This window comes from Arvicola amphibius, chromosome 13 (assembly GCF_903992535.2).
Source record: "Arvicola amphibius chromosome 13, mArvAmp1.2, whole genome shotgun sequence".
NCBI classification, from domain to species: Eukaryota; Metazoa; Chordata; class Mammalia; order Rodentia; family Cricetidae; genus Arvicola; species Arvicola amphibius.
In genome coordinates, this window is record NC_052059.1 from 52584575 (window position 1) to 52608101 (window position 23527).

The 23527-nt window shown below is 41.9% G+C and overlaps 2 protein-coding genes across 3 annotated transcripts; both read right to left on the minus strand.

Annotated features, from left to right (window-relative positions):
- Nucleotides 1-2258: 2258 nt before the first annotated feature.
- Kcnrg (potassium channel regulator) lies at nucleotides 2259-11308 on the minus strand. 2 transcript variants are annotated; one of them, XR_005282990.1, is made up of 2 exons: nucleotides 5103-5252; nucleotides 2259-5003 (listed from the first exon to the last, which is right to left on the minus strand). XR_005282990.1 is itself a non-coding variant. In XM_038310300.1 (2 exons), exons 1-2 carry the CDS (start codon nucleotides 9796-9798, stop codon nucleotides 4769-4771), a joined length of 813 nt encoding a protein of 270 aa, XP_038166228.1. In that variant the 5' UTR covers nucleotides 9799-11308; the 3' UTR covers nucleotides 2259-4768. The 2 variants fall into 2 exon arrangements, 1 of the variants encoding a protein (XP_038166228.1); XM_038310300.1 differs by lacking the exon at nucleotides 5103-5252 and adding an exon at nucleotides 9221-11308.
- Nucleotides 11309-11454: 146 nt separating this feature from the next.
- Nucleotides 11455-21820, minus strand: Trim13 (tripartite motif containing 13). Its single transcript, XM_038310298.1, has 3 exons — nucleotides 21766-21820; nucleotides 21358-21457; nucleotides 11455-12877 (listed from the first exon to the last, which is right to left on the minus strand). Exon 3 carries the CDS (start codon nucleotides 12869-12871, stop codon nucleotides 11651-11653), a length of 1221 nt encoding a protein of 406 aa, XP_038166226.1. The 5' UTR covers nucleotides 12872-12877; nucleotides 21358-21457; nucleotides 21766-21820; the 3' UTR covers nucleotides 11455-11650.
- Between the last annotated feature and the right edge of the window lie 1707 nt (nucleotides 21821-23527).

Below are 23527 nucleotides of genomic sequence, written 5' to 3' on the forward strand. Positions count from 1 at the left end.
TTCTTCACTGAGTTAATTTGCTTATTTTGTTTTTTAAATATTTTTATTTATGTGCATGTCTCTGTGTGTATATATCAGTACCCACAGAGGCAAGAGGATGGTGTTGAATTCCCTGGGATTGAAGTCACAAGTAGTTGTGAGCCACCTCTCTTGGCTTCTGGGTCTACTTGAAAAGAAGTACACTTAACCAGTGAGCCATCTCTCAAGCTTCAAATTATTTTAGGTTATAAGAAAACAATGACAGATCTATCTTGTCCAGCAATACTGAAAACCTTGATCTAACAAATCCCAGGTACTGTCATTCCATCTAATGTATAATCATAGTAGTATTTTAAGACTAGTCTTAATAGCACCATTAATAATTGGGTGGGCCTTTTGTATTTTCTTACTTGTAAGGATTAAGTTTCTTTTCATCATTCAGTCTTATTTCTGACCAGGTATCAAAGATTTTTAGCTTCTGATTCTTCTTAAACCTCAAATGTAGCATGAATAGTAAAAATCCAGAGACAGATATTGGGGTTCAATTTGAAGATCAGAAGAGTAAAGCAGCCAGCCACTGACTCTAACCTCTACCCCAGACCAAAAATAGATGAGATCTGCCTCTACAAATCCTGAAGACTCGGCACCCCACACTCCATTGAGTTCCTATCTCTTCCCCTTTATATTCCTCTCTCCATATCACTCCTGTCTATACCTCCCTAGTGCTGGGATCTCCTTTGTGTCAGCTGTTTCCCTTTTAGACAGATTCAATCTTGTGTAGCCTAGGGTGACCTTGAATTCATTCACAGATCGTCCTGGGATTAAAAGACACCACTCCCTGATTTATATGGCTGACTAGTATGGCTGTTTTGCCTTTGGATACTCAGGCAAGCAAGCTTTATTTATTAATAATCACTATACTCAACGATTTATAAAAATGAATTGGAATTATTCCTGTAAAAGTTTTCTGAAAGGTGCTACTAGAACTTAATTTTGTCTACAAAGAGTCCTTACATAGTGAAAAAACAGAATCTGAGACTAAAAGTCTTAAGCAATAGAAAACTTTATCACAAACTTGAGAATTGGTTTGCTCTTGTCTTTTCTTCCATACTACTGCATCTAACAAACTTCAACTTTGCTTTGCGCTTGTGCTGATTCTAATAAATAACAGGAAGTTACATTATTAGAAGTATTGATCACTAGAATTTTTGCTAGGGTCAAAGAAAAATTTGTTAAAAGCAAAGTTTAGTAATATAAAAGTTACTATATGGAAAGTTTCAAAAAGAAATTTATTACCTTTATTTTTTAGCCAAAATACCACTGGAGACAGCAGTGTGGATACTAAGCTTTATTTTTGAATTGTTCATGCTTATTGTGTTTTTTTTTTAAACCCATTCTTCCCCAAACTAAAGCAGTACACTAAAATAAGTTGCCATTTTTACAAAACTAAATGGATGGTTGCTACTAAAGCAAGCAAAGTAAAACATTCATTAGTGTATTCTTCCTTTTGGTGAACCATTACTATCAGTCACTAACTTAATAAATTACTAAAAGTTGAAGATTTTTGTTTCCCACAACCTAGAATTCAGAAACTCTTAGAAATGTCAACATTTTTACCAAGTTTTTTCTTTCTTTTTTTTTTTTTTTTTTTTTTTCATTTTTTGAGACAGTGTTTTTCTGTGTAGCATTAGTTGTCCTGGAACTCAGTCTGTAGACCAGGAAGGGTGTGGTACAGTAAAACCTCTGTCAGTATGAAACAATAGGTCTCACTATGCCACCAGAGTGGCCACAATCCCTGGCATACACATGCAATCTTTCAGGTATGACTTCTTTTTCAATACTTATTTATTTTTATTTTGGTTTAACCTTTCTCCTCCTCACCATGTGCATCATGATGTTTCAAAAATAAGGCTGGTGCCATGAATACGAAAGCTGCAATTTGCAAGGTATGGCATCTAGAACTTAGGATGCCAATCAGAATGCGTGCAATTCTAATTAAATGATCTGATGTGGGAAGGTCTTCTGTTTTAATAAAGAAACTGCCTTGGCCAGCCCTTAGGTGGGTGGAGTAGACAGAACAGGAAAAAGGAACTGAGGTAGATGGCTCAAACAGTTGCCCTGCCTCTCCTCTCTGGGGCAGACTGCCATGCCTGAGAGAGACAGATGTGATGGAGCCAGCCACCAGTTCAGACATGATGAATCTTTCCCGGTAAGACACCATTCGTGGTGTTACAAAGATTATTAGATATGGGTTAGTCAAGATGTGAGAGTTAGTTAATAAGAGGCTGAAACTAATGAGCCAGGCAGTGTTTAAAAGAATACAATTTGTGTGTTGTTATTTCGGGTTTTAAGCTAGCCAGTGGCCAAGAGCAGGGCGGCGGGAAGTGGCCCACATCCCATCACCACAATGATCAGGTAACATCACAACATGCTGGGGTGCAACATCAAAACTGCACATTGTTTCTTTTCTCTTGATGGATCAGAGGTTCCACATTGCCTCCAGTCTCTTTGTTGTATTTTCTGTGAGCCCCATCAGAAGTCCCCCATCCTCCATGTTGAAGGCTTGCACCATCTTGGGGTTGTCTTTCTGGAACTAAAGGTTCACCATAGCTTCCATGCGATGATCTTTAACAGAGAACTTTTTGTTTTATTTTGAAGATGATTTCTCTGTGTAGCCTTGGCTGTCCTGAAACTCACTCTGTAGACAACCAGACTAACCTCAGACTCAGAGCTCTGCCTGCCTATGCCTCTTGAGTGCTAGAATTGAAGGTATGTGCCACCACTGCCAGGCTTTTAACATAAAATCTTTTGTAAGCCAGGTAACTAAGTGCTCCTGTCCTAGAAACAAATATAATGGCTGCAGTCCTCTCAGCTCCCACGGTGGGCCCAGAGATGAGGCTCACAGTGCAAACCTTTTGCTATGGAAGACTGCGTGGACAGGTTCTGGGGACTGAGACTACTCAGTGTCTCTGCTCGTGTTCATTTTTCATATGTGTTTGATTCTTTTATTATTATCATCACTCTGTAGCTCAGCAAACACAGTTCAAGGATCTCTTAAATTTGGGGTCCTCCTTTCTGTCTCAGTTTCCCAGAGCTGGGGCTGCAATCATGTGCCACTATGTGTAGTACTTTCTGTGTGTATTTCCTTCTTTATAAATGATTTTGTGTCATGTCAGTAGTTGATAGTTTTCTACTGAATACTTTTACCCCCTGAACATTTTATTGAAAAAAAATTTCCATACTGTATTTTTGTTTTCCTCTCCCCAAGTTCCTTGCAGATGCTTCCTACCTCCCTATATACCCTACCCACTCAACTTTGTTCCTTCTCTTTAAAACAAGAATCTCGTGGCCTGGCCACACCTGAATCTCCCATCTCCCAGACTTTGATGCTTATCCCAGACTTTGATGCTTATCCCAGACTCTTCTGCCCTAGACCTTTATTTCTCAGTCAACAGAACCTGTCCCTAGAAGAGATGTCACATGTACTTTGTAGCCTGGTGACCTCTGTAATGACCTAGACCACACCAGATCCTCCCCTGGGACCTTAAGCTATAGAACCCATTCTTACTAAAGAAGTTATATGTACTTTGCAAAAAAGTTTTAATGTAGCCACCCTTAAGCTTTATTGTGATAACTGTCACCAGGAACTATTTTCCCAATGTTGTAATGTACTTAAATATGACTGAAATAAACTGCCCAGTATCAAGTTCATTTGAACCAACACAGGCTAAGTTGTGTTGAACTGGATTTCTTTCTTTGCCAGGCCTGGTGTTCACAGGGAACCCCCACAGAAGTACACACTGAATAAGCCCTTTCCTCCCCAACGGTCCTGGTATTTCATCTCAGCAACAGAAGCCCTAACTAATACAAATATCTTTTTTAAAAAAAAGTTCTTGAATGAATTACAAACTTTGAAGTATTTCCATATAACAGCTTTTCACTCGACTATAAGCAAACACTAGAAGTTTTGAAGTTATTTCTATTTTAGGTGTTATCCTATTGCTTAAAAAATAACACAAAAAATGAGAGAAACTAAGTCATTATGTATGCTTTAAATGTTATTCTAAAACTTTTCACCAAATTTAAATACTGTATGATTTATAAGTTTAGCACAATACTGTATAGTAGCATTAGAAACTTCTCAAACATTTATGTAAGGGAAACATGGTTTTATGATGATATACAAGTCTAAGCAGAATGATCAGCTGCTGGGGAATACAGGTTAGTCATAAAGGATACTTAGCATGTATGAGGTTTCAGTCACTGACACTGCAGGTAAACAAAGGGAAGGTAAACAAGGCCTCAGAGAAGAGATGGGTTTGAAAGCAAGTGACCCATGATCATTATCATTAACAGTTACTGAGTGCCTACCACATGCCAGGCAACATAATGAGAACTTTGTTCCCTTTAACCAACACTTATAACCTATGAGGGGGATACTCTTTTGTCCCTAGTTAATAGATAAAGTTGAAACACAGAAATGCCTCACTTAAGCCACATAGCTAATAAATGACTAAACTAGGCTCAGACACAGTCCAGAGCCCATTTTTAAAAGCTATGGTATTTCATGGTGAAAGGCCTTGAAGGAGCAAGTGCTAAACCCCCTGTGCAGTGTTGTTTTGAGAGAGTCTGCAGGGTAGCTTTAAGCATGACGGGCTGGGTTGCCCAAGGCAAAAAGGCAGGTAGAAGAGAACATCCAAAGTCAGACCAAGTCCAAATTTGATGGCACACATGCTCCAGGTATGGAATTTCCAAACAAGAACATGTTCCCTTTACTCTTTTTACAGTGTTATTTCTGGGATGGCGGTGGTATGGTAGTATTTTCTGGTTTTGGTGTTTTATTCTCCCCAAGGACTTGAGGGCGTTTTATCTTTTCAAAGACATAGCATTCACTTTTGTCTCCAGAGGCTGGTGTTCTAGTGCTGACCAGATGAAAGCCTTCCTTTAATAAAGTATCGATCAGCAAGCCGAAGACATTTGTTCCATTCGCCAATTTTCGGTTATCAGGCTTTATGGAAATGTACCTGAGACATACAAAGAAGTATTTGATTACAAAGCATTCCATTAATAACTAATAAAACTACACATATAAACTTATTTACCCTCAGATAAAGGCATCATACCTTTCTCTTTTTTTGTTCTTGGTTTGTGTAGCCCATGATGGCCTTGATGAAAAAGAAAAGGAACATGACTGCTCCTACATACAACGAAAGAGAAAGTTTATAGATCCGAGGGAGAGCACAGCCAGAGGCAGGGACATCTGGGAGGGTTCAGTGGACATGACCCTGAGGTGGGGGGGGGCGCATAGAGAAGGGAGAGTGGAGCTAGAGGAACCAGGTACAGCAGCCAGGAGGCCCTAGACAAAAAGGACCAGGTAACCAAAATGGATAGATTAAATAGGGAAGGGCAGCCCAACCCCTGGGCTGGATTAAGTTTAGGGTAGAGGGCAGGGTATGCCAGCCAGGAGAACCCTGTAACAGGAAGGGACTAAGGGATACTGGAAGAACCTGGATGCCAGCATCTGCTTTGTTAAACAGGTACCTAAACCATTTTTCCCAAGTCTGAAACTCAAACTCATGATCCTCTGCCTCAGACAAAATGTTAGGATTACAGATTTTTTTTTTTTTTTTGAGACATAATCTTACTTTTTATCCCTTGCTGTCCTGGAACTCATTATGTAGACCAGGCTGGCCTCAAAGTGACCCATAACATTTAATATTTCATTTTCAAATTTGAATCAATAACTAAATAATTAAAATAGAGACTTGATTCCAAGTCATCTCGGTTACATTTAAGAATATAATTAATATTGTTGCCTTATCATTTGTTTTCTGCAGCAATTTTGTCGAACTGCCCTAATTTTTGAAACTGTAACTTATTTCCAGGGTCTTTTTTTTTTCAGTTTTCTTTTATCCATTTTGACTAAATGATTATTAAATTGTTTTTATTAATACTGTACTTTCACAATTTTCTACTGAACCTAATTATTAGTGCTGCCATTATAACTCGTGGTTTATTCATCAAACCAGCCTTTTCAGGCTAAAATTTGAAGATATAAAATGTCAAGACTCCATTTTATTGCTACCTTTTCATCAACAATTGCCTATTATTGGAAAGCAAAACATGGTAGTCAAACACCAGATTGAAACTGAAAAGGCAGTGGTAGCTCACAACTTTAATCTCAGCACTCAGGAGGCAGAGCCAGGTGTATCTCTGTGAGTTCGAGGCCAACCTGGTCTGCAGAGTGGAGAACAGTCAAGGCTACACAGAGAAACCCTCTCTTGAAAAACAAAAAAAGAAAGTAAAACCCTTCAGTCTCTAAGTATGCCACAAAGCCAGCACATGGCTCCAGAAAATAATGCCCATGTTTGCTCTAGTAATAGCAATATAATATGGAGGATATCTGCCATCAAGGATATTTTTATGTCTTCCCGCTGTTTGTTCTGAAAATGTGAAAGACGGCTTAGATTAGTTCCCAGCAGATACCAAAGCTATAAGTAGTTTCATGAGTGTAAAACAATGTTTGAGCATATCCCTAGTTATTACTAACTGAGGTTATGTTCAGGAACTCATCAGTGGCAAAGAAAACAACAGCTAAAGATTATCAATCTACAAAGCACATCTCAAAAAAAATGTTTATTGTGTGATGCAAGATTTTAACAGTAGTAAAGCATTTCATCTATTCCAAAGTCTGGATCTAAATTATACAGTCTAGAAACAGTTGTCAGAAAGTTACAGAATATCACAAGACTATTAAGATACAAATAGGAAGTAATAGGTGGTTTAAAAAAAAAAAGTCGAATGTACTTTGACAAACCATTGAGCCAAAACTACTTTAACTGATTCCCTGTGAAGCCAAACTGAAAGGGATTTCAAGACACAAGAAAGGAATGAACTAACAGAAAACCTTTACTTCTCTCTAGTGTTGCAGAACCCAGGGCTTCCAGTGCATGACAGGCAAGGACTCCTTCACTGAGTTCCATCACACCTTATTTTTAAAAAGTTACGGTCAACTATACTTTTCCATCTAGTTTAATATAAAAAGGAGAGATGAGAAAATGACAACAAAAGATACTCTAGAATCCTGAGACCATGACTTGAACTAAGTAGTATGTTGTTACATGACAGGCAACTTAAGATGCAAGCCAGGGACCTGAGAGAATAACCAAGTAACTGAGCATGCTAAGAACATACTGAAGATGCTTATAAGCCAGCCAGACTTATTCTACCATATCCACCACCCACAAACATCTGAGTAGATACTCAGACCAAAGACTAGCAAAAATTAGAGGTAACTACCAATATCTACTCAAAAATGGTTCTGACCAGAGCTGTCACCCAATCACCACTTATTCCCATGTCACTTTAAATAGATAATATATCTCTATTCTGAAACTGGCACTATGTAAATTAAGTACAAGAATTCCAAACTGAAAACAATCAAAAATACCACCACATGGTGACTGGGTGAGGGAACATATGCCTATAATCTTAGCACTCAGGGGGCAGATACAAATGAATCAGAAGTTCCAGGCTAGCCAGGGCCACATGAGACCCTTTAGAAAACAGTAACTAAAGAAATAGCTCTGGTTTTAGAATTATCTGTTATGAGTTGCAAAGAAAACATTCTGTGCTGTTTCTGAAACGTAACAAAAGGGGGGAGTCACTTGACAGTGTATATACAAGAATGATCCAATTTCAGTTGCTAACCTTGTTTTATAATTTGTTCCTCCAAATTTTAAAAGAACATTTAGTATTTCCAAGATTGCTCTTCACCTACTGTGTGTCTTCCTAAAACTGAGGTTGCCATTTGTCCTTAAGTTTCTTTCGGAAAAGGGATGCTAAAAAAGGCCATTTTCATTTAATTAAAATTTTAAGCCGGGCGGTGGTGACACACACCTTTAATCCCAGCACTCGGGAGGCAGAGGCAGGTGGATCTATGGGAGTTTCGAGGCCAGCCTGATCTACAAGAGCTAGTTCCAGGACAGACCCCAAAGCTACAGAGAAACCCTGTCTCAAAAAAAAGTTAAAATAATAAAAAATTCCATTAATCCTCTTATTTAAGTACTTCTTCCCCCAATGAAAATGAAGAGCGGGGTGTAAAGCAATTTGGCAACAACAGGACCTTAGATGTTCTTCATGGTTTATTTGATTGGTACCCATTTCTAAGATGACATTTCAGCTTCTTTGGAAGACAGGAAATAGGAAGTACATAGATTTATTGTCATTCTAGGTTATACTACTCATGGCTCATCAGTTGGAGCTGAAACTAAGAGGTGTGCTGTGGGAGAAATAACAACCAATAACAACCACTGGCTTCCTTCCTGACCACTACTGTAAAGACTAAGCACTCTAAAATATGTCTGTCTCTTAAGACTGCCTGCTTTTGAATATGTAAGTACAGAACACAAAAAGTTTTTTGTTTCCTCCTAAAAGTTAAAACCAGCTTTTACAGTTGGTAATAATCATACACAGCATTATGACTTTTTTTTCGGGACAGGGTTTCTCTGTGATCTCTGTTGTAGATCAGACTGGCCTTGAACTCAAAGAGATCCACCTGCCTCTCCTCCAGAGTGCTAGGAATGAAGGCATGCACCACCACCACCTGGCCTGCATTAAGACATTTTTAACAGAGGATGAGGTAGTGTATCCCTGACTATAGAGCAGAAATCAGCCTTAGGATCCAGCCAAGAGCAGGAGAGGCAGGTGCAGTGGTGGTGCTCACTTTCAATCTAGCACGAGAGAGGCAGAGGCAGTGAGAGTTCCAGGCCAGCCAGAGCTACATAATATGGCCATGTCTTAAGACAAAACAAAATCTAAAATAAAATAAAGAGGCAGTCATCCTTTTTAAGTTCTAGACAAACAAAAGCATAGTGTGTAAAGGAATCAGGTCAAACCACAGAACATCTCCTATGTGCAAGCCAGAAATAAGCTGATTCAGTCTAAGCCATTCACTAGCAATGGAATCAGTTCCTCTTATAACTCACTGAAAACAGTTTCTATTTCCCTGAGCAGTCTTGGTTTATTACCTATCCCACAATACCTTCTTAGTCTGAAAGGACCCAAGTTTAGAAAATACCTACTTGTTCTAGCTGAACAAAACAGTAGTCTGAATAAACTTTTTTTTTTTTTTTTTTTTTTTTTTTTTTGGCCAGAAAGAGTATTAAGCATAAAGAACTTTCAGTTTTGAGAGAAAATGTCAGAAAACTGGAATAAAGAGACACTTCAGCATTCAAAATACCTGACTCCAGCGTGGTTCTCAATAGTGCCATCAGAGCCACAGTGGAAAACCAGGTCATGGTGAGAAGGTCTTTGTGGAGGCAGTGGAAGTAAAGTCACCTGAGGAGGGAAGGGGTTACCGCTCCGGGCCAGTGCTGTAGGTTGCTCTACAAACACTGTAATCCTTCTAGCTAGCAGCTCGATGGTTTTGCTGCAAGAGCCAAACACTCTGAAGAAGGCTTGAGTATTTCGGCTTAGGAAGTGCACCTCCACAAGAGCAGGTCTGGATTGTAGCAGGTGCCGGCTTAAGAGCTCAACGAGAGAATCGAGTTCATAGAAAAGCGCCTCTCTCTGAAGCCTAAGATAGTCTGAAAAGTCAGACGGTAATAGGAGCTCACGATTCCTCAGAAAATCTAAAATGAAACTAAACAAAGCACCATCTCTATCCACAAAAATCTGGCCATTAACTGTCTTGAACTCTGGGTCTCTGCCACCTACCATGCCTGCCAACCGAGAGGTGGGGAACTGCTTTAGGGTGGAGAGCCTTGTTGTGAAGATCTTCCCTCCCACGTTCAGAGTGACCAGGTCCTCACCACTCATTCTTCCTACAAACCATTAACTCAACCTGCTACCATAAATGTTATATATGATTAAGAAACAGGGAAGTGGAGATAGAAAACTCGACCTAAATTCCAAGGTAACTATTGTCAAGACAAACAGTGGATCCATAGCTGTGTTTGCAAATGTGAGTTGCTTGGGAACTTGCAGTGTATAAAACAGAAACAGCAAGTGAAACAGAACGTCAATACACCTCATGATTCAAATAGATCCCTGTCCTGTAATCCACTGAATACAAAACAAAGTCTCATAATAGGAGTGTGGTTTAGGGGTAGAGTCCTTGCATAACGTGCGAGACCTCGAGTTCCGTCTCCAGCACAGAAGAAATCGGTCTCCATGAAACCATAAGTCTGTATCTCAAGCAAAATCACTAGGAAAAGAAAACCGCTCTCTCCGCAGACAGTTACCAAGCCCTCGTGGCTGAGGAAAAGCTTATAGAAAACATGATCTGGTTTCAGAACCCCTATTAATTTACCAGCTAGGGTGTGGGTTAGGCTAGGAATAAAGAGCCTTTACCTCACCTTCAACTTGACTGTCTTGTGGCTAGTAGCTGAGGAAGACACTCTGCTTTATTTTTTAATTTTTATTTTATGGGCAGTGGTGTTTTGCCTACATGTTTGTCTATGTGAGTGTGTCTGATTGAGTAATAGGCAAGTCTGAGCTGCCATGTGGGTGAATTGAACACAGCTCCTCTGGAAGAACAGCCAGTGTTCTTAACCACTAAGCCATCTCCCCAGTCCTTCCTCCCTCCAAAAACAGTTTCTCTGTGTAACAGCCCTGGCTGTCGCATTGCCAGCTTTTCTCATCCCTGGTCACTTTAGTTCTTCTCAACCAAATCAAGGGATGAGGTAACTGCTCTCTAAAACCCAACTTCACTTAATGGGCTTTTGAAGGCCCATTTTCCCATGACAGAAACAAGGGGACTAAAACAGTCTTAAGATTCATTTTCTTTTGAATTCTAAACGTGAGAAAATTACGTACTTCTGTCCTGTGGCCATCTTTCTCTCCTGATGGCTTTATCCTTTAGTGTCACAGCAATTGTGGAAGGAACCCAGTCCACTTGCCTACAGCCTACAGGTGTAGGAAGATGAGTCTGACGACAGGCAAGTGAACTGGGTTGGCTGTACAGTTGCTATGCACTTGCCAGCACAACCGCAGCACTGGGTGCCAGTTAAAGATGGCTTTCCCAACTGCTGCCCCTGCCTGTATGCACAGCTCCCTAAGAGCTGTGTCACTTCAGTGAAGAGTTCCCAAAGATCACTGTGATGCCAATACTTGGGAGATTTGAGGTAGGACTACCAGATCAGGCCTGGCAAAAAGAAGAGGGTGGAGAGACCTGGTTTCCAAACTTACAAGATTTACAGTGTCATGAGAAAGACTCCTCTAAAGCAAACTTGGGAACCCACACATTCCTAGTCTTCACTTTGGAATGTGACAGTCTGCTCGATGACTCAGTACCTCATTACCTGTACCAATGACATGTTAGCTCATGTGTGCGCTACGTCATGGATACCATGTTAAAACTCTTGCTTACTTCTTGCCCAGGCTGGTCTCAAAGTCCCAGGCTCAAGAGATACGAGGTACAGATACAGTCATGTTTATCACAGGACAAATTCAGCCAATACAAGAGGGAAAGCACTTATTTTAGACTCTGTTCAAAGCAAGGGGAGGGTGGACTACTAAACTTCACTGTTTTATGTGATGTTTGAATAACATAAAAGACATTATCAAAGGAATACTTTTAAAAGAAATAACGGGCTGGAATCTTGCCCAAATCTGCGTTATTCCTGTGTTCTCTAACACTCCCATCAAAAAACAGAGCTTTGTAGTTGATTTACAGTTTATATCTGCACACAAATTCTGCCACAGTGTTCAGTGCCACCAAACCAAAACTTCTGACTCTTTCACTAAAAATGAAAAACCCATCCGTCATCTGTTCCCAGAAAAAAACTGACTGTTCTACAAAGTCAGCTGACTTAGTCAGGTAAGAGCTGACACTTGAAAGGTAGTCTTTCCAAGCTGCCAATTCATCGAATGGGGACCACGCCAGGAATAGGGTTGGACCACAGAATACGAGGAGACCCAGCAGAGCCACCACCATGAACAGCTGGTAGGAGCGCCAGGGAATCTTGCTAACGAACACGCCTGTGTCTTGAGGCAAAGAAAGCTTATCCACATCGACTAGTTTAATGTTCTCCCACTGGCTGGTATCAAAGTTCTTCATTAAAGGGCTTGTGGGCAAATTGGAGGGTGGCAAAGGCGTTTCCTTGATTACTTTGATTTTCTCCCTGAATTCCTGCATCTGTTGCAAAAATATAATAGGTTCTGACACATCCTTGAAAGCCTCAGCAATGTTAAAGGCCATCCGCTGCTCCTGCAAAATAGTGCTGAGTTTGTTGATCTCTGGATCATAGGCCTGCATAACTGCAAGCTTCATAGTCTCAAAGTCAGACAGGATTTCATTCTTCTTTTGATCCAATGTGTGTTGTAACTTCTCAAAAAACTCCTTTACTTTATCAGAATCTTTAGTGAGTAACTGTAAGGATTTCCTTTTGTTTGTTTCCAAAGTATCCAAGCGGGAAAGAGCATCTCCCCGGCGCCAAGTCTCAAAACTCTGAAAGAGGGACTCGAAGGCATCCCTTTCTTGAGCATAGGCATCTTCAATAGAAGAGAAGACATGCTTAGTGTGGTCGCCACAGGTAGCACAGATCCCACAAATGAGCTGCATATCAGTTACACAGAAAATGTTGAGAGGTTGTCCCAAGTGTCCTTTGCACACTGGCATTTTGGGAGAAATCTTGATTTTGTTGTATTTCTCCACAATACCCTTGAGGGAGTAATTAACCTGCAGGCTATTGACCCCAGTTGCTGAAGTCTCCTTCCGGCAGGTAGGACACTTGAAAGGAGATGGTCTCCACAATGAACTCCGCACGTTCCCCTCTAGAAGCCCTTCTAAACATTTCTTGCAGAAGTTATGTGAGCAGGGCAAAACTCGGGGATCATCAAACAAACTGCAACAAATTGGGCACGTGAGATCTTCTTCAAGCAGCTCCATCACATCCTGCCACAGAGAAAGAAACATTTAGCTCTGGAAAGCCCCTCTAAAAGAGTTACAAGACACTATCTTCCCAATAGAATGATCTGCTGACATAAATGATTTAAGGAAGAAATTTGGGGAAGGCATGCATACTAAAGCATATTGAACTCACTGGGACAAGAGCACACTCCTGTACACAAGGCCTTTGTGAGAGCTTCCCAACAACAGCCTTAGCTAAGACAGGGTTAGGACTGGGACAACTGCACACTGAGCCAACAGGACCCAGCATTGTTTTAAAACAGAGCTGACTACTAGATGCCAGAAACAGAGTCTCAGTGTCTGCAACAGAATGGGCTCTTTACGCTGGGCCAACAAGTATAAAATGGTATGCTACTTAAAGACAGAAGCACACAATAGAAATCCAAGCATGTACTCTATTCCAGCTTTTACTGGAAACTGGCATATTTTCTATTTCAAAGAATAGATGACAGTCATTTAAGAGAACCACAGTTTAAAAAGCACAAAAGAACTGAACTGAATCTTGCCTAGGAAATTGAATGAGGTAGATTTCTGCTGTTGGTTGGTTGGGTTTTTTTTAATTATTATTCATTGTTTTTAAACAAACTCATCCTATATCCTTTACACTCCAGCAGTAATTCTCTCTATGAGGAGCAGAAACCCAAGTGTCCCTCTTTCAGAGAACAGAAACCAAAAGCATTTCCATACTGATGTGCCCTGCTGACTGATATTTGCACCGACTTTGTCAACCCTGCTGAGCCGTAACAGGAGTCAGGCCAGAAGCACTGAAGGCACCACCACTCATTGTTCCTCAGGGGCACAGAGGAGAGGGAGGAGCCACTGTCAGGGAGAAGGCTCTCAGCCAGGCTGACTAAAGCACACATCTAAAATCCCAGTACTCAGAAGGACAAAGGAAGGATATCAGTTCAAGGCAACAGGGCTACAAAGCAAGTTCTACCCTAGACTGGACTATGAGATGCTACTTCAAAAACAAACAAATAATAAAATCTTGACGAATCAGCAAAAATTACTCATTTTGTCAAATCCCGATTCTTGTATACGGCTATTAAACATGTATGACAAGGGCTGGAGAGATGGCTCAGAGGTTAAGAGCATTGCCTGCTCTTCCAAAGGTCCTGAGTTCAATTCCCAGCAACTACATGGTGGCTCACAACCATCTGTAATGGGGTCTGGTGCCCTCTTCTGGCCTGCGGGCATACACACAGACAGAATATTGTATACATGATGGAGGAGTGTCTTAAGAGGACAGAAAATTAGGTAGGTGGAGTAGACAGAACAGAGAACAAGGAAGTAGAGTTGGGGAGACGCTTCAGGCAGTCGCCATAGTGAGTCTCCATGCGTCTCCTCTCCGAGATGGACGCAGGTTAAGATCTCTCCTGGTAAGCCACACTTCGTGGTGCTACACAGATTACTAAATATGGGTTAAAGGATGATGTGAGAATTAGCCAATAAGAGGCTGAAACTATGAGCCAGGCAGTGTTTTAAAAGAATACAGTTTCCGTGTAATTATTTTGAGTAAAGCTAGCCGGGTGGCAGGACACAGCCCCGCAGCTCCATCTACATATACATAATAAATAAATAAATATTTTAAAAAAACATGTACGACAAATAAGAGCTGCACAGAAAAGCACTTGGGTGCCAGGAGACGTCTAAAGGGAGCAGCGGCCCACATGGCCAAGCTACAAGAGAGGCCGGCTGCTTTTATTAGTAAGCTAGCACTATGCAGATTAAGTAGCTGATGGACATCTTGAGAAGGAGTTGCTACTTCCAGAACACAGTACTTCAACAATGAAAACACTGGGTTTTTACATTAAAATTCCTATTTTTGCAAAGTATATCTATTTCTTGTAAGCGTCCCATTAAAGATTCTGATAAATGGCGAACTTAATAAATATGAAGGCTACTATAAAATAAGTCAATACTGCAGGTCTATGAAACAATGATCTATTTCAAGTCAATATTATAAATCATTCACAGAGAGAAGACTCTTTTAAAATATTAGAAATGACCGGAGTGTGGCTCAGTGGTAGAACACTTGCTATGGCCCGGAGGTCAATTCCTAACACTGCAGAAATAAATCTAAAAAGGAACAGAGACAAATAGGCTCACAATAAATATGACCCCATGCACTACAGTATGGCAAGGAATGGTGCTATTTGTCGAAGCGCGGCACACAACTGAAGAAGAGCAACAAGCTACTAAGATACTACTCCATTTATCAACCACACATCTGTGTGATGCCAATTTCCCCTTGTGTATGCCAATCAAAATAATCACAACAGTTGTTTTCAGTAAAAGAAGCATCCAGGGCTGGGGCTATAGCACAAAGTTTGGTAGAAAGCTCACTGACATGTACAAGGCCCTAAGCTAGTTATGAGTGGAGACCCCTGAGACTCCCCCAAAGACAGAAAGCTACAGACCTATAAAGATGTCTCTCTTACACACTGTGGGAGGTATTTTTACTAAATTGTTTTATCAGTGTTATTTTGAATGAGTAACGTGTTTTAAAAGGCTCAGTTCATTTCTAATATAGTCAGTAACTAGACTCTGTACATCCATAAACCAGAGCTCTTGGTATGTTGATGTCAAAACCACTATTTCTCGCCGGGTGGTGGTGGTGCACGCCTTTAATCCCAGCACTCGGGAGGCAGAGGCAGGCAGATCTCTGTAAGTTCGAGGCCAACCTGGTCTACAAGAGCTAGTTCCAGGACAGGCTCCAAAGCTACAGAGAAACCCTGTCTCGAAAAACCATAAATAAATAAATAAATAAATAAATAAATAAATAAATAAATACTATCAAAATAATAAAATAGGATGGAACACTCTGTATTCCTAGTGGCCATCAGATAATTTGGGGGTTGGAGTTGGGGTTAAATCCTTCAGTGCACATGCTGAGCAGTCTCCCACTAAGCTACACGCATGCCCACGCCGCGGTAATTCTCTCCATGGGGGTATGTGCAGGTATACATGCACGTGCCTGTCACAGGCCAATGCTGTGGGATATTTGTACACTGTGTGAAGATATATTGCTGAGATTGATTTAATAAAGAGCTAAATAGTCAACAGCTAGACAGGAGGTATAGGCAGGACTTCTGGACAGAAAGAGGGAAAGCTGGAGGTGAATCTAGGCACTCAGGAGACACCCAGAGATGTGGAAGAAGCAGGATGTGCAGTGCTTGACAGAACACATCGATGAGTTGAAATGGGTTAATTTGGGTTATAATAGCTAGTTAGAAACAAGTCTAAGCTGGGGCCAAACTTTTATAAATAATAAGTCTCTATGTCATTATTTGGGAGCTGGCTGGCGGGACAGAGAAACACTCTACAGGCCAAGGTCAACACTGGGTATCTTTCCACAGTCCTTTCTACCTTTACATTTTACATAAGTCTTACTTAAAGCTGAAACTCACTGACTCAGCTGGGCTGACTGGGGACTGTTTGCTTGCTTGCTTGCTTGCTTGCTTGCTTGCTTGCTTTTTTCTTTTAGTTTCGAGGACTTCTGTGTGTTGTCCTGGCTGTCCTGGAACTCACTCTGTAGACCAGGCTGGCCCCAAAGTGATTAAAGGTGTGTGCATCACCAGCACCCAGCTTGACCTTTTGCATTTCTGAGACAGGATCTTGCTATGTAGAGTGGTGGCCACAAAAATCCTCGTTTTGGGCTACTGAATGTTGGGATAGCAGTTATGTATTAGCATGCCCAAGTAGATTCAATAGTTAGTATGTATTAAGGGAATCTCATACTAAATAGTATGTTGTATGTTATTTGAAAATAAGATTAGCTAGTAAATTGAGAAGTGACCTTTGTATGTTTATATTTTTATTTTGTATTTTATGTGGGTTTTTTTTTGTTTGTTTGTTTTTGCCCTGGAACTTGCTAAGTAGACTAGACTGGCCTTGAACTCACAGATATCCTCCTGCTTCTGCCTCCCCAGTGCTGGGATTAAAGTGTCCCCACACCTGGTTGGTGGCCTTTAAAAAAAACAGTATACTTGCTACTTGGGCAGGAGAGGTGGCACAGCAATTAAGAGAGCATATGCTTTTGCAGAGGGCCCATATAAGCTCACAACTTTTGGGAACTCCAGCTCCAGGGGGAACTGATGCTTCTGATGTCCGTGGGCACCTAAAGTTATACACACACAGACACATAATTAAATATAAAAATAATCTTTAATAAAATAAACTTTTCTTGTGTTATGACAAGGTAAGACTGGCTACTCTTGGATCAGCAGGCTACCATGACTCAGAGGCTGTGAAGAGTTTTAGTATTTATTATCTTAGTTTTATTACTTATGTTATTTATGTTTATGGTGTTTGTGTGTTTGTTTTGGTTGGGGGGGCAGAATCTCTCATGGCCTAGAGCTTTCCAAGTAGGCTAGCCTGGCTGGCCAGCCACCTGTCTCTCTGCCTCCCTGGTCCTAGGATTACAAGTACACATCACCACACATGGCTTTTTGTTTTTATTGGTGGGTTCTGTGAATTGAACTCAGTCCTTTATTCTATAAGCCAAGTAGTTTACTAACTTAGTTACTTTCCAAGATGCCTTCCTGGCTGATAAGTTTAAACCATTTTGAAATTCCTAAATCCCAAACAAAGATGCTTTAAGACAAGATGGGAATCCCCAAGATGCGGGAGGCCTAGACTCTGGCTAAGTGGCAAAGCACCTGCTTAGCATGCTTGAAGCCCCGAGTCCAATGCCCAGCACTGAAAAACAAACCCCAAAAACACAAAGCAGCTTTTCTTTTTGTTCCCAGTTTTACTCTCTTTTTTTTACAACTATTTATTTTGTGTGCACACATGGAGGGATCACAACTTATGGGGGTCAGTTCCCCTACCACCACAAGGGCTCCGGGGATTAAATTTAGGTTGCCACACTTGGCTGCAAGTGCTTCCACCCATTGAGCCACCTCACAGGGTCCCAGAATAGATTTTTAAGGGGAAGATTAACTTGTACGTAAGAATGAATGCAAAGCTGAGCATGGTGGGGTAAGCCTGTATCCTAGCACCTGGGAGGCTAAGGCAAGAAGACCACGAGTTTTAGGATAGAATGAATGCATGAGCAGCTTTTACAGTATGATAATGACTTTGAATGACTACTGTAAATTTCACACCTTCTCATCTTATTTGACTGCCTTAAAATTTTTGGTTCCCTGTTACTGTGTTCTCCATTTTTTTCCAAAGTTTTTTGTTGCCTCAGGTTCCCTCTCTCTCCTTTTCATTCTGACCTCCTTTGTTCTTGTTATTTAACACTGGTGTATGATGCAATTCTGTTAACATTTTTACTTGCAAATATACATTTTCCCTTTCAGTATCTGTTCTTCAAAGACAATTAGAGATATGCTTTCTAATTGCTTACCCGTCGTTCCGTTTGCTTTTAGAATGGTACTGTTTAAGGAAAAGCCTTATAGAAAAGTTCTAATTAAAACCTCTTAATTTCTGATCATTTCCTTAGATAGTTCCCTTAGAGCAATACCGGATCAAGGAATAAGCCCATCTTTAAATTTTGTGTGTGTGTGTGTGTGTGTGTGTGTGTGTGTCGAGTAAGAGTGAAATTTACGGGCGTTGGTTCTCTTCTACCATGTGAGTCCTGTAGACGGAGCTCAGATCCTGGAAACAGTGTTAGCAAGCCATTTGCAAACTCTACAGATTGTCAAGTGTCTTTCTAAAAGGGTGTACACAGCTGGGCATGATGGCGCATGCCTTTCATCCCAGCACTTGGCTTTACTCACCTGGGTTTAAGCATAAAACAACTGAGATCAGTCACCACTAGTGTGCACCTGTACATCCCCTGTATGCTGTATACAGTGCGAGGGGATCCTTGTGGGAAGCCCACTACAGGTGAGACAAACATGTCCAGGCAGACAGATGGAACTGAAGTGGAAGTTTTACTGGGGGAAGGGAAGGGAGAGACAGAAGGAGAAGACCAGCCAGCCTCTTCAGAAGGGCAGTGGAAAAGAGATCAGGAGTGGGCGGAGCTCGTCTCTTCAGGGACCTTTGCACCTGAGCACAAGTAGCAGCCACAGGACCCCTGAGCTGGCTAGGGTTCTGCCTGAGTTCATCCTGCCAGGTGACAGGGGCCAGCATAACGCCTGAATCCTAACAGTATGTATCTTGAGAACAGAAGGGCAGGGATGAAATGTAAGCTGGGGCTCAAAACCAATGCAGCTAACACCTAGCTTCATAAGTAAGAGCATGGAGCCCAACTCACTTAGCCCTCTACGACCACAGCACAGACCTTGAGGTTTTCAAAAGTCTAGGATGCAGCCCTATCCAAAAAGTCAAAAATTCAGTATCCAGCACAGGCACAGTGGCACATGCCTTTAATCCAATCCCAGCACTCAGAGTGCAGAGGCTGGCAGATCTGTTCAAAGCTAGCCTGGTCAATGTAGGTAATTGTCACAAAAAAAAATTCATATTCTAGGAGCTAAGAGTATAGCAAATGGCAGAGAATGTACTTAGCATATTGATGGCATTGGTTTAGATCCCCAGGATTAATGTGGTGGAGGAATAGTTCAGTATCTTTATTTTAAAAACAAAGTTTAAAAATCTCTTTTAAAACTTCTAAAAATCTCCTCTAAAACTCTATGGTATTCACATATAACTTTTATCTATAGTACTATCTTCATATTACTGGAAAATAAATACAAAGGAAATTTCATAAATTTACATAAACCATAATATAAACTTTAAGTCTATCAGTATACAAATACTATGGAAATTATAAATAGACATTTAAAGTGTTATATTAGAGCATAAGAACAGGGCTCAATAGAGCTTAATACTCCTAGACAATGATTCCAAAGCAAAAACATTGGGTACCAGCTACACAGAAGCATGACTGAAGGAGGGCCAGATGTTGCCAGAGATTTCTGTCCCACCTGGTCCCGCAGCCGTTCAGTCCCAAAGAAACACACAGAGGTCTACATTAATCATAAAGTGGTTGGCCTATTAGTTCAGGCTTCTCTTATTAACTCTTACATCCTGCATTAATCCATAATTGTTGTCTGTGTTAGCCACGTGGCTGGGTACCTTTTATCTTGCTTCCTCTGCATCTGGGTTAGGACTGCAAACTGACCCTTTCCTCTTCCCAGAATTCTCCTGTTCTCAATGACCCGCCTACTTCCTGCCTGGCTACTGGCCAATCAGCATTTCATTAAAATAATACAAGTGACAGGGTACAGACCATTGTCCCACAGCAGCCACATAGCCTGTCACACATGCACAGGGCAGTGCTGAGGCCGAGGAAAGCACCGGCAATGTGAGCAGTTCCAGCGCCACCAAAGAGCAAGCACACAGATGGAAAGAGCCATCTGGAGTTATGAGGACACATCAGTAATTAAGTCAACTGGTACAAAGTAGTAGGTAAACCAAGAAACACATAAATTAAGGAAGTACTAGGGGAGGAAAGAAGCCTGAAGAAATGTATCTTCTGGGGATGGGCATGTCTGTCACTATGATAAAACACTTCCAGGTTTTACCCATCACCGAGGTAAGTCAGGGCAGGAACTCAAGGCAAGACTGCTTGTTATTCCACACAACACTGCCTTCTTCCACAGAACTCACGGATCCAACAAAGCACAGCAGACTCCGTCAAGTATCCACCATGGATGGCACGCTGTGCACTGGCCAGAACAGGCTTAGCTGGCTCAGGCACGCTTGCTCTCTTCCTCCCCTCCCCTCCCTTCCCCTCCCCTCTTCCCATCGCCCCCACCTCTGGTTTTTCAAGAGAGGGTTTCTGGGTAGCTTTGGAGCCTGTCCTGCCTGGAACTAGCTCTTGTAGATCAGGTTGACCTCAAACTCATTAGTTGGCTCTCTTAATCTGCCTAGGGATAGAGCTGCCCACAATGTGCTGGGCCCTCCTGTGTGAATTAAGACAACCCCTCACAGACATATCCTGAAAAACTATTAGACTGAGACTGTTTTCAGGTGATCCTAGGCTGTGTCAAACAGATACTCAGTATTAAGTGGCAGGGGTGTAGTTCAGGTACCGGTAGAGTACTTGGCTAGCATACCCCCAAGGTGCCCTGGGTTCTTTCCCCAGCAACAATTAATCATTCTAAAGCAAAACCTGGAACCAGCCAACATCCCAGAGTTCCAGCAAAAAGAATGTCTATACAATGGCAGTCTACTTTTAAAGTGCCCAACATACAAAGGCAGAGAGAGCTGCAGGAAACTCACACCGTAGCTGGATAACTCAAGAAAAACCTCACAAAAGAAATGCTGCCGAATCCCTTCTCTTTCTTTACGGCATAGCTGTATTAAATTATGTGTAGCAACTGCCAAAGAAAACAATGGCAAGCATGGATTCTGTCTGAGTTTTGAAATATGAAAAGAACAAAGACCACCTATTACTGAAGGAGGGTGGATGTGGGCATTCGTAATTCGTCTGGAATGGTCCCAGGACTAATAAAATGTGGCTTTTTTTAAAAAAAAAATAAACACCAGAACATAAAGGAAAATACGTTTACCTCTGTCCCCGGCAAGCAGGTGTTTTCGGCAAGGTTACTATTTCTCTGGGAAAAGCCAATTTTGTTTTTCCCCCACGTTTGACTGTAAAACTAGACAATGCTGTAGAGAAAGGAGAAAGGGTGTTATACACACGTATCCACATTTTCAACCCTCCGTTATCAATTTTTTTTTAATCTCCCCTCCCAACAACAACCGAAAAAAAAAAAAAAAAAAAAAAAAAGCCAGCTCTCAGTGTCTCGGCTTTCTGGCCGGGGAGCCTCCCCAGCGGCGCGCGGACCGGCCCGAAGGTGACACCCGGCCACTGCGGCCACGCCGCGCTGCCCGCCTCCGCCCACGCAGGTGTCCGCGGCCCACGGCGAGCGGCTCGGCCACCCCACCCCCACCCCCACCCGCAGGACGCCGCTCACCTCCGCGGACTGCGACCACGCGGGCCCGCCGCAAAATGGACACGGCGGCCACGCCCTCCGCCGCCGGCCGCCCCGCGCCTGCGCAGCGCCCTGCTCGTCCCACCTCTGCAAGCGCTCCCGTGACTGCGACAGGAGATAGGTTTCGATTCTTGTACTTTTGGTTGCTGATCCTTGAATTTGGGGGACAACAAAAACAAAACCGAACCCTCACACCGCTTTGCCTGCGTCTCACGACCCGCGGGCCCGGCGATCGCTAGGTCGAACACCATTGGCCAAACTGTAGGAAAAAGCACTACTGAGATTCCCCTCCGAGGCAAGAAAGAACTTTTAAGAGTTGTTGTTGTGGGTTTTTTGTTTTTGTTTTTTGTTTTTTTAAATATCTGTCGGTAGCAACTGCCCTGACTATCCTGACGTCCACCTCCTCTGTAGGGGCTCTGTATGGTTACAAAGGATGAAAAAGATGGCTCATACCCAAACTTCAAAGCCCGAGGAAATGAGGTAAAGCAGGGTGAGCATGCCAGAGGAGAACGTGCACTTCTGCTTGGAAAGGTCTGGGCTTTTAGGAGGGCAAATTTGGAAAAAGTGCATTTCCAGGTTAATAAAAAGTCTCTTCACCCCACCGCTGCCCCTGAGCGTATATCCCCAGCTGCACCTCTTCGCAGAACAAAATCCCTGTAATTTCTAGCTTAGTCCTCACGAGAGCACTGTACAGATTTTCTGCAAAGTAGAAAAACAAGAGACAGCCAGGCAGTGGTGGCGCACGCCTTTAATCCCAGCACTCGAGAGGCAGGCGGATCTCTGTGAGTTCGAGGACAGCCTGGTCTACAAGAGCTAGTTCCAGGACAGGATCCAAAGCTACAGAGAAACCCTGTCTCGAAAAACGAAAAAAGGAAAAAGAAAAACAAGAGACAGCTCGGAGTACATCAAATTCCATGGACAAGTTCTTTCCTACAGCACCCAAAACGTCAGTGCAAATAAAAACTTCATCCCAGACCAGCACAAAATTGATGTCCACTACAAATATGCTGGCAGCAGGGCATAGTGGCACGTGCCTTAGATTCCAGGGCTTGGAGGCACGGGCAGGCACACCTCTGTGAGAGTTCGAGGCCATCTCGGTCTACATAGTTTTAGGACAGCCTGAGCTACAGAAGTGAGACCCTGTCTCAAAGCAAAACAAAAAGACTGAATGAGGCTGAGGGTGTGGCTCAGTGATGGAGTGCTTCCAGCGATTTCAAACCCTGAACGGATCTCCTGAATGACAGGGAGAACACTGAATGATATTAGAGGTAAAATACAAAAACGTGTTAAAAACTAAATGTATCATATAATAGTATATAACCAAAGGGCCACAGATTAAGAGTGCTTGCTACCAAGGATGCCGATCTGAGTTCATTTCCTGGAAACTACCGTAGATGGAGAACCGATTATTAAAAGGCATCTTCTGACCTCCACACTAGTGCCATGGCACTTGCATGACCACACTCATACACACATTAGTAGTCCTAATCTTTAGATAAAGAAACAAGGCATTGCTCCACGATTCAGAGTACAATGGACTGGGAAGTTAGTGAAGACTCAAGTTAAAAGCTATACTATAATTTCAGTTTTCAAAAGAAATGTAATTGGTAGAATGTGGGTAGGAAAAAGCACATATAGGAATATGTGCCAAATTCTAAAAAAAAAAAAAAATTAGACTAAACGTGAGACATTTTCAATATTCATTCAGCATTTTGAGACAGGGTTTCTCTGTGTAGACCTGACT

Excerpts from the sequence above, each read along its gene's own strand:
- Trim13 (XM_038310298.1), bottom strand. The coding sequence starts at position 12,871 with ATGGAGCTGCTTGAAGAAGATCTCACGTGCCCAATTTGTTGCAGTTTG.
- Kcnrg (XM_038310300.1), bottom strand. The coding sequence starts at position 9,798 with ATGAGTGGTGAGGACCTGGTCACTCTGAACGTGGGAGGGAAGATCTTC. Across the intron at positions 5,004-9,220 it reads GAGAACCACGCTGGAGTCAG|GTACATTTCCATAAAGCCTG; the intron begins GTATTTTGAATG and ends TGTATGTCTCAG.